This window comes from Scyliorhinus canicula, chromosome 7 (assembly GCF_902713615.1).
Source record: "Scyliorhinus canicula chromosome 7, sScyCan1.1, whole genome shotgun sequence".
Taxonomy (NCBI): Eukaryota; Metazoa; Chordata; class Chondrichthyes; order Carcharhiniformes; family Scyliorhinidae; genus Scyliorhinus; species Scyliorhinus canicula.
The window spans coordinates 175877149-175888721 of record NC_052152.1 but is presented as its reverse complement, the minus strand read 5'-3'; the positions used below and the strand labels follow the sequence as shown (position 1 = coordinate 175888721).

The 11573-nt window shown below is 43.6% G+C and overlaps 1 protein-coding gene across 2 annotated transcripts in view; it reads left to right on the top strand.

Moving 5' to 3' along the window:
• The first annotated feature begins 633 nt into the window (after positions 1-633).
• LOC119969572 (tyrosine-protein kinase Srms-like) overlaps positions 634-11573 on the top strand; it is a 58717-nt gene continuing 47777 nt past the window's right edge. The window contains exon 1 of one of the 2 annotated variants that reach the window (XM_038803357.1): positions 634-1164. In XM_038803357.1, the coding sequence (XP_038659285.1) occupies positions 797-1164 (368 nt within the window). In that variant the 5' untranslated portion in view covers positions 634-796. The remainder of the gene's footprint in view (positions 1165-11573) is intronic. The other variant, XM_038803354.1, reaches the window with a different exon arrangement.

Sequence of the window (11573 nt, the reverse complement as noted above, 5' to 3'; positions counted from 1 at the left end):
AGGCGACACAGTGTGGACAGATCGACAGACATACAGAAAGAATAGCATGAAGAACTGGGCAAAGTGGGGCTCCAGCAGCCTGGCAGAAACTCAAAGCAGATGAACATCAGGGATTCCGAGCACTTCACCTCAAGCACGGTGTCTGGCAGCTGATTCCGTTTAGATGTCCCGCCAGGTACAGTTGAGCAGAGTGTTTTAATGTTGTTCTGCTCACCGAGTGCCAGCTCGGATTTCTACCCACTCTGCTCTGAACTAGGAGCTTCACAGTAAAAGTGCTCTCTCTTCTTTAACCGCAGGGTGATTTCTAGTGCAAGCTGATACTATTATTATCATGCCGTTTGAGGTTTAACCTGATTCCAGTGGGCACAGCAAGAAGTCTGAACAGCACCAGGTTAAAGTCCAGCAGGTTTTATTTGAAATGACAAGTTCATCAGGTGAAGGAGTAACGCCCCGAAAGCTAGTGATTTCACATAAAAACCTGTTGGACTTTAACCTGTTGGTGTGAGACTTCTTACTGTGCCCATCCCCAGTCCAGCACCGGAATCTCCACATCGTGGCTACCACAGATTGCAGTGGTTTGAGTGGATTTCCGCATACCTGCGGCTGAGATTTGAAAACTGGTTCCACCTGATCTGTACCTGCAGGAAGTGAACCGTCCCCCCCACTAGAGACTGAGCGCAGGTAGGGCAGCAAAGGTGAATCGAACCTAGGTTACTGGATCCCTGCTCCCAAGCAGCGCCAGTAAACTCTGGAGCAGTTTGACAGAAATCGCAAATCCCATCAGCGAGTGAATGTGATGGAAAAGCGCTGCCGGAGCTGCCTGTCCTGTTTGCAGGGGCTGTGGGACCGCATTTGGCCCGTTCCTGCCGCTCCCCAGCCTTCCCCAAGTCGACCGGAGATCGCCGTCATCTCCTGTCCCCCGCTGGAGTCGCAGTTAACCCCAACCCCGTTGCTGGCTCCCAAATCCAGACCCGTCTACGCCGCCCTGTACGACTTCCAGGCCAGGTCGCCAGAAGAGTTGTCACTGAAGAAGGGGGAGAGGCTGAGAATCATCCGAGATGAGGGCGAATATTTATTTGCGCAGAAAAGCGCCGGCTCCAAAGGGGCCGAGGGCTTGGTGCCCACCAATTATGTGCAAGTAATTGAGCAGCTTTCAAATGAACCGTAAGTAATTGTATAGGCAGATCCAGCACATGCTGTCCTTTCCTGCTGAACAGTGTATAAATCACCGAAATAAGTCATTCAACCCGAATACTCGGTTCCTTGGCAGACGATATAAAGACTTGACAAAAATATAGTTTGAAATTTCCTACATATTTACTTCTAAAAAATATATAGGATATCTGGTCGCAGGTCCAACAAGCGATGGAAATGTGGGTAAACTGATTCTTTGGTCAACTTCCTGATCAAGCATTTATTTTTGTGGCTTGATTTCAAATGTGATCTAGTTATGCTCCTGTAAAACCTTCGGGGTGCTGTTGCTATGCTAAGGACGCTATATAAACTCATTTTGTTGTAAGTGCCCAAATCTCCTCATCTTTTATGATAATTATTCATCCCTCTGCCCAAAGACTCTGTCCATAGTAATGCCCCGATCTCGAACCCCTCCTGGTCCTCGCCTCTCCCTGTTTCGATAACCTCCTCCAGCTAGATAGCTCTCTGACTCTATCTGCCCCCTCTAATTCTTACCTACGCAGCAAGGTGCAGGAAGATTTGGTGGACAAGGTGTTGTGGACAGTGCTTTCAAGCAGCACTTACCTACTCACTGCTCAGTTTGCGTTCCGCCAGGACCAGTCAGCCCCTGACCTTATTACAACCTTGGTTCAAACATGGGCCAAAAGAGCTGCTCAAGAGGTGCAGTGAGTGACTAATCTTGACATCAAGGCAACATTTGATCGAGTGTGGCACCGAGAAGCCCTGGCAAAAATGAGAGTCACTGGGAAAACTCTCCTGGTGGGATCACACCTCGCATCAGGTCAGAAGTGGTTTGTTCGCTGATCATTGAACAATGTTCAGCACCATTCATAACTCCTCAGGTACTGAAGCAATCCATATGCAAATGCAGCAACATGCAAGCTTGGGCTGAAAAGTAGCAATAACACACCACTCAAGTGCCAGCCAATGACCATCTCCAACGAGAGAGGATCCAACCATCTCCAGTTGACATTCAATAGCATTACAAAATTCTAATGGTTACTATTGACCAGAAATTGAACTGGGCCAGCCATATAAATACCATGGAGACAAGAGCACTTCAGAGGCTAGGAATCCTGCATAGAGTAATTCTCCACCTGACTCCCAAAAGCCTACCTACCATCCAGAGGCTCAAATCAGGGGTGTGATGGAATACCCTTCACTTGCCTGGATGAGTGCAGTTCCAACAATATTCAAGAAGCAGTCCACTCGATTGGCATTCTATCCACCAATTTCAAACTCCATTTCTTTCACAACCGATGTATAGTGGCAGCAGTGTGTACCATCTAGAAGGTGAACTCACCAAGGCACCTTTGACAACCCCTTTCAAACCCATGAACTCTACCACCCAGAACAACAAAGGCAGCAGATACATGGGAACATCATTACCTGCAAGCTCCCCTTCAAGCACACATCATCCTGACTTTGAACTATATCACCCGCTGTTCCTTCACTGTCGCTGGGTCAAAATCCGCAAACTCCCTTCCGCCTGTTCTGTGCTGTACTGTTCTGTGCTGTACTGTTCTAACAGCACATTGGAGTACCTACAACATATGGACTGCAGTGGTTCAAGAAGGTAGCTCACCATAACTCTCTCGAGGGCAATTAGGAATAGGCAATAACACTGCTGGCCCAGCCAGCGAAGCCCACATCCTGTGAAATAATTTTTTTTTAAACCATTGACTTCTATGCTTTCTGCTAGTGAGCCCCGAAGCTCTGGAACTCTCTCACAAAACCATTTCACCTCGCTTTCCCCTCTCTTTAAGATATTCCTTAAAGCGTACCTGTTTGACCAAACATTTGTCATAATTTCCTTTTTGTAGCTTGGTGTCAAAATCAATTTGATGCACTCCTGTGAAGCACCTTGGGGCATTTACATAGCACCATTAACACTGTAAAATGTAAGTTATTCTTGTTGTAACTGAGCCTCACACAAACGTTCCCAAAAATTGCACTTACCCAGAGACTCCCCTTCAAATTACAACCAGATTTTAGGCACAGAAATAAACAAATTAATTTCTGGAGTTTCATTGAAACATTGGATATTGTTTTTAAGATTTATCATCATTGAGACCTGCACTCTGCTTTCTGTTTCTATGAATGCATTTTTCATGGAAAAAGTATGTCACACTTCCTGATTGCAGCGTCTTCACCCTTTGCCTATGCCTGATGTACATGAATGATTGTTAACTTAAATTTTCATATTTGAAAAATGATTATCTGGTGTATGTTTGGCCTTGGGTCTTGGCTGTTGCATTCAGTTTATTTCTGGGTATATTCTCATGAGATTTGCCAGAAATGTCAATGTAATTTAGCATTGTCAGAATAGGAGTGGAATGGTCACATTTTTCTGCCTAACATTCAGATTGCACCCACAGGTAAATTCCAGGCAATCTAAGCATACCATTCATATTCCTATTGCAGTCACCATGACGTAAGCAAGTGCAACAGTCAACGTGTGCACTGCAAAGCCTTTCACGGGTCTGAGATGTATGACCGATGAATCATGTTGCTCAATAGAAGATTGTTGGATAGAATGCAGGCAGAACTGGCTCTGCTGTACTGAGACTGGAAATTCACACCAAAGCTGTAATACAATATCTGGATCAATACTACTATGACGGCCTGATCTTGTGGAGAAATGTTGTGCTCTTTGGAATAAAGGGAGGTTAGACCTGCGTTTTCCATTTTCCACACCAGCCCTCCTGAGTGAGATGGGGGAATTCGCTAGTTTTTGAGTTGTAGATCCAAACCCAACAGTATAAGTTGAAATTGCTCATTTCAAATAGGACGCAGGAAACTACAAAAAGTCATGAATGTAGCCCAATCTATCACGCAAACCAGCCTCCCATCCATTGATTCTGTCTACAATACCCATTGCCTCAGAAAGGCAACCAGCATAATTAAGGACCATACGCACCCCGGACATACTCTCTTCCAGTAATAATAATCGCTTATTGTCACTATTAGGCTTCAATGAAGTTACTGTGAAAAGCCCCATTCCGGCGCCTGTTTGGGGAGGCTGGTACGGGAATTGAACCCATGCTGCTGGCCTTGTTCTGCATTACAAGACAGCTGTTTATCCCACTGTGCCTTTTTCCATCAGGAAAAAGATACAAACTTTGAGGGCACGTATCAACCGACTCAGGAACAGCTTCTTCCCTGCTGCCATCAGACTTTTGAATGGACCTACCTCGTATTAAGTTGATCTTTTCTCTACACCTTAGCTACGACTGTAACATTACATTCTGCAGTCTCTCCTTCCTTCCCTATGTACGGTGTGCATTGTTTGTACAGCATGCAAGAAATAATACTTTTCACTGCATACTAATACATGTGACAATAATAAATCAAATCAAATCTTCCAGTCACCAGGCAGGAAATCGTCATCTTATTGGTCTGGGCTGAATTCAGATCAAGATCTCACGGTTGAAAGACCTTTGGACTGGCCAACCGGTACCTTAAATAAAATGAACTGCCAAAGATGAAGAAGGCATTGCTCGACATGGCAGATATTGAATTTATTTTTTATTGAGCCACCTGCTCCAGAAATTAAGTAATCATATCCCCTCAAAATAACAATAATTCCGCATTAAAATGCCCGGGTTTACTAATCGAGGGTACAAGTTTTCATTTCAAAAATGATGTTTCCCAAGTATTGCAGACATACAACTGAACACTACATTCAGGTGACCCGGAAATACATGTAGTACTGGTCGGATTCAAAACATGAGGGATGGAACTTGAGTTGAAGCGGTACTTCCTCAAGGCATTCCTGGAAGTGAAATAGCAGTGAATTAAACACTAAAATAAGCAAAATACATCTTAAATTGTTATTCCATGCTTATAGCTTTATTTTCCAATGCTGGAGGAAAAGGAATTTCAATGTTTAAAAAAGAAACTAAGATGGATGTGATTCTTTTAGATGTTCTGTCCTTCAACTAATACACATAGTCACATTATAAAATTCTAACAGCATTAGACAGGGTAGATTCAAATGCTCCTTATGGTGAGGGAGTCCAGAACAAGGGTCATAGTTTGAGGATAAGGACTAAATCTTTTAGGACTGATGTGACAAAAACTTTCTTCACCCAGAGAGTGGTGAATCTGCGTAATTCACTACCACAGAAAGCAGTTGAGGCGAAAACGTTGTGTGATTTCAAGAAGGAATTAGATACAGCATTTGAGGCTAAAGGGACCAAGGGATATGGGGGGATCAGGGTATTGAGTTGGATGATCAGCCATGATCATAATGAATGGTGGAGCAGGCTCGAAGGGCCGAATAGCCTCCTCCTGCTTCTATGTATTATGTTTCTATGTATTAGAAAGCCTGCCTGACTAAGAAAAGTTAATGATGGTTGCTAACAAGCTACCTTTTTGCTAGTAGTTGAATCACAATTATTTTTTCAATTACTAGCACCAATCTTTCAATCTTCCTTCATTTAAATTGCTAGCTTGCTTTGAATTCCACCATATATTTTTAGATCAGTTAAAATATTGCCCGAGAGATCTGATTGTAATAGAATATGCCTTCCAGAATGGATGTATGTATGACCTGTGTAGAGTAAAGGGTTAACACTAGAAGCACATGATGCTGATGTAATGAAGATATAACACCAAATAATTGGGTAAAAGAGTTCTGGCGGGGGCAAAAGTTCCAGCCTTGTGCAGAGTTCCAAACATGAGAAAGGTAGTTGTAAATAAGGAGTAATGGTTTTAATAGACGACAGTCTTGGGCATCTTACTTTGGAAGAATCTTCTTCTTCGGCAATCACTCGCTAACGAGTATTACTTTGCATTACTGGTCATGGATTCTGTGGGCCCTTGCGTGGTTGATGAGCCCGATCCAAGAGCCACATCTTCGACCACACACACTTGGCAGGTGTTTCCAGGAGGTGGAAAAGGTCCTTCGACTCTAGATCGCTGGTATCCCTTACTCAGGGTCGTTTTCTGGGCCTGTTCTTGCCATCATGCGTCCTCAAAGAATTGTGTCCCTTCAATCAGGAGCAAGCATCTCCCAGGCACTGATGTCAATGTTGCATTTCTTGAGGTAAGCCTTCAGGGTGCTTTTGAAGAGCTTCCTTGATCCTCCACTTGTTTGGAAGGCTTCCTTGAGATGGGCAAAGAACCTTATGTAGATCCCGAACAACACAATGACTCATGGAGACCACAAACAGTGAGTAAAAGACCCAGAAAAATCCACAAAGTAGCTACAGACCTGGCAATTCAAGAGATCCTTGAAAGAAGGATGAAAGTGATAGATTAAAAACTCACCAGAAAGTTGGAGCATCGCGGGTGCGATAGATACATGCTGAGACAAAGACTCAGAATCCAGACGACAGCGAGCGGTGACCTGAATCAACAAGCAACACCAGTAAGCAGCAACTAATTCAGGGTGTGGTACAAGTATGGAATCAACAACACCGCTCTCAAAACAATCCTGGAGCACTGAAGGCAACAAGCTCTGTATTGGGACAACTGGAGATAGAGGTTTTCGAGAAATAGAACCGCTTCTGGTTTGCACAAAGAAGTACAAAAGGATCGGGTCAGTAAATTACTTTGTGTGCATTTGAAGCTATTGCCGATGATGTAATAGTGCGGCAAGGTGTTAATGAAAGTTCAAATTCTTACGAGGAAGTCCCGCAAAAATTTAATTAATATTTTAGCAAACATCTAATTATAAAAAGGGCAAAATCTAACAAAGGTAAAGACCAGTCAGAGCACAGATTCATTCATTAACAATCGATACAGGTTGGCAGATATATTGTGCTACAGAATATTGATTAATGATCAAATAGTAGTTGGAGTCTCAGATGAAGCTCTATCAAATCTCTTGCAGCCAAGAGAAACTTTAACTCTAGTCAAGGTGGTACAAATTGTGAGATGAACTGAGCTCAGAAAAAAAAATAGAGCATCTGTTCATGGAGAAGGCAAGGTCCCATGGAAATGCATAAGTGAATCCATTCAATATGCAGGCCTTTAAAAAGGAAAATGCATCAAAGCAGATGTCTACAAAATGGGGGAAAGTGCACCAGCCACCATCGCGAAACCCTCTCAGTGTGGTGGGCAAAACCTGCACAAGCGGGAGGAATTCCCAGGAGGGGAGAAGAGTGCCACAACCATGGGAAAATAGAACATTTGAACTGTCTCCTTACCAAAACCACTGACAACTTACAAAAAGAAGGAAAAATATTTCACATACAAGAAGGGGAAAAATCACAGAAAGGGAAATAACTTCCCTTGAGGAAGAAAACGAAGCAGAAAATAAATACTGGGGTATTAAACTTGAAGTGGATGGACTCCCTACAGAGTTTAAGACCAGCCACAAAGGCAGGAATTTCAGTATTATGTGACAAAGTAAAACAGCTTCAGCACATTACACTACAACCTTCATCTATCAAGTTGCAGGGACTACACGGAAAGTCATAGGCCAACACAAAGCAAAATTGAAGTATGCAAATCATTGAACCTCTGTAGGTCGTCCAGAATCAAGAATCTTCTTCACTAAGCAGGTGGGTATTCTCAAAAATTGAATCTCATTCAAAAGGTTGATGAAGTTACTGGTGGACATTACAGCGGTACACTCAGGAATGGATTTCCAAGATTATTTACAGGACTGGGAAAATTGAAGACCAAGTATCATAGTACCCTAAGAGCTGATACTCAACCAATAAGCCTCTTTATATGAAGAAAAGTCCCCCCTCCCCCCACTCTGACAAAGTCAATGGTGAAATTGGGAAGTTGCAGCAGCAAGGATTTATATCACGAGTCACCATGCCAACAAAATGGCGCTCAGGAATGGTCCTAATTCCAAAGCCGAATGACTCTATAAGGTTTGAGATTAATTTAACTCCACTAAACAAATCACTGGAAGATGAGGTCCACAAGACAGCCTCAGTGGATCACCAATTAGCCAAGAGAATATTCAACAAATTAGATGCAAACAGCGAGTTTTGGCAGGTGTGTCTGGGCAAGGAATCCAGTCTGCTGACCACTTCTGTAACATCATTCGGTTGGCATTGCTTCAATAGATTACCATTTGGAATTGCGTACGCTCCTCAAATTTTCCATAGAACAATGTCTTGAAACCTAAAAGACATGAAGTGGGTAATGTGCCATATAGATGACGTACTTGTACATAGCTCCATGAGAGAAGAGCATGAGAGACAGCAGTCCTGATGGACTTACAGGATACAACCCAAAAGCTGACTGAAAAATGTCAGTTAGCCAAACTGATGATTAAATTTCTAGGTCACATTGTAGAAGCCTCTGGAACAACAATCGACCCACAAAGAACAAAGATGATCAAAGTGTATCCACAACTCAGGAACATTATTGAACTTCAGAGATTCCTTGAGATGATAAACCGAGTAGGCAATTTCGTACTAAATTTGGCAGAGGTCAATGAACCTTTGAGACAGGGTCATCAGTGGTGTTGGAATATGGAAGGAAATCCTTTTGAGAATATCAAAAATTAATTTCCTCTGAAATGTTGGCTCACTGCGACCCAGAACCACTGACCACAGTAGCAGCAGATGCATCATCTACAGGTGTGGATGCAGTATTATTTCAAGTGCAGACAGACAGTAAATGTAGACCAATTTACTACGCTTCAAGATCACTGTCAGACACAGAGAAAAGGCATACTACAACTGAGGAGAAAGAATTGGCAGGAACATTGGCATGCAAAACATTCTCAGATTATGTGAAGGAATTGATGTTCAAAATTGAAACAGAACAATTAAGGCGCTAGTCATTATTCTACATATGAAAGAGATTGCAAAGAAGCCATCTAAAATCCAAAGGTTCAGATTGAGATAAATGAGATATTTCTCCCTAACAGAGTATGTTCAAGGTGTTGCGGATGCCTGGTTAGAACATAGAACAGTACAGCACAGAACAAGCCATTCAGCCCACGTGTTGTGCCGACCATTTATCCTAATCTAAGATCAACCTAACCTACACCCCTTCAATTTACTGCTGTCCACGTGTCCGTCTAAGAGTTGTTTAAATGTCCCCAATGTCTCTGATTCCACCACGTCTGCTGGCAGTGCATTCCACGCACCCACCACTCTCTGTGTAAAGAACTGACCTCTGACATCTCCCCTATACCTTCCTCCAATCACCTTAAAATTATGTTCCCTCATGACAGCCATTACCACCCTGGGGAAAAGTTTCTGGCTATCCACTCTAGCCATGCCTCTCATCACCTTGTACACCTCTATCAAGTCACCTCTCTTCCTTCTTCACTTCAGTGTGAAAAGCCCTAGCTCCCTCAACCTTTCTTCATTAGACATGCCCTCCAGTCCAGGCAGCATCCTGGTAAATCTCCTCTGTACTCTCTCCAAAGCATCCACATCCTTCCTATAACGAGGCAAACAGAAAAGGACACAATATTCCAAGTGTGGTCTAACTAGGGTTTTATAAAGCTGCAGCAAAACCTCGCGGCACTTAAACTCAATCCCCCTGTTAATGAAAGCCAACACACCATACGCCTTCTTTACAACCCTATCAACCTGGGTGGCAACGTTGAGAGGTCTATGTACGTGGACCCCAAGATCCCACTGTTCCTCCAACTTCCAAGAATCCTGCCTATGACCCTGTATTCAGCATTCAAATTCGACCTTCCAAAATGAATCACTTCACACTTATCTAGCTGAACTCCATCTTCCACTTCTCAGCCCAGCTCTGCATCCTGTCCTGCTGTAACCTGCAACAACCCTCAACACTATCTACAACTCCCCCAACCTTCGTGTCATCGGCAAACTTACTAACCGACCCTTCCACTTCCTCATCCAAGCCATTTATAAAAACCACAAAGAGCAGAGGTCCCAGAACAGATCCCTGCCTACACCACTCGTCACTGACCTCCAGGCGGAATACTTTCCATCCACTACCACCCGCTGTCTTCTTTCGGCCAGCCAATTCTGTACCTAGACAGCCAAATTTCCTGCATCTGTGCCACCTAACTTTCTGAATGAGCCTACCATGGGGAACCTTGTCAAATGCCTTACTTAAATCCATATACACCACATCCACTGCCCGACCTTCATCAATGTGTCTCATCACATCCTCAAATAATTCAATGGAGCTCGTGAGGCATGATCTGCCCCTCACAAAGCCATGCTGACTATCTTTAATCAAACTATGTTTTTCTAAATAATCATAAATCTTATTTCTCAAGATCCATTCCAATATTTTGCTCATCACAGACGTAAGACTGATGGGTCTGTAATTCCTCGGGATTTCTCTATTCCCTTCCTTGAAGAGGAGAACAACATTCGCCCCCCTCCAATCATCCGGTACTATTCCAGTAGAGAATGAGGACACAAAGATCATCGCCAATGGCGCCGCAATCTCCTCCCTCGCTTCTCGTAGTAACCTTGGTTATATCCCTTCAGGCCCAGGGGACTTATCTATCCTGATGCTTTTCAAAATTTCCAACACATCCTCCTTCTTAATATCAACCAATTCGAGTCTATTAACCTGATTCACACTGTTCTCATTAGCAACAAGATCCCTCTCTCCAGTGAATACTGAAGCAAAATATTCATTTATCCCCCCCCCCCCCCCATCTCCTCAGACTCTAGGCACAAGTACTCTCCACTATCCCTGATCAGCCCTATCTCACTCTCATCCTCTTATTTATCACATAAGTGTAGAACGCCTTGAGGTTTTCCCTAATCTTTCCCGCCAGGGCTTTTTCATGCCCCCTTCTTGCTCTCCTCAGTCCATTTCTGAGTTTCGTCCTGCCTACCTTGTAACCCTCTAGAGCCGAGTCAGATCCTTGCTTCTTCAACCTTACGTAAGCTTCCTTCTTCCTCTTGACTAGCAGCTCGACTTCTCTTGTCATCCAAGGCTCCTTCACCTTAATATTCCTTCCTCGTCTCAGTGGGACAAAACTATCCAGCACTCGCAACAAGTGCACCTTAAACAACCCCCACATTACCGTTGTGCATTTCCCTGAGAACAATTGTTCCCACTTTATGCTCCTCAGCTCCTGTCTAATAGCAGTATAATTTCCTCTCCCTCAATTAAATACTTTTCCATACTGTCTGTTACTATCCCTCTCAATAACTATGGTAAAGGTCAAGGAGTTGTGGTCACTGTCACCAAAATGCTCTCCCACCGAGACATCTGACACCTGGCCTGGTTTGTTGCCGAGCACGAAGTCCAATATGGCCTCCCCCCTACTTGGCCTATCTGCATGTTGAGACAGGAATACTTTCTGTACACACTTGACAAAACCTGCTCCATCCAAACCATCTGCACTAAGGAGGTTCCAATCAATATTAGGGAAGTTGAAGTCAACCATGACAGCAACTCTGTTACTGATCGTCGCACAAGATCTGCCGCACAATTAGTTCCTCCACCTCTCT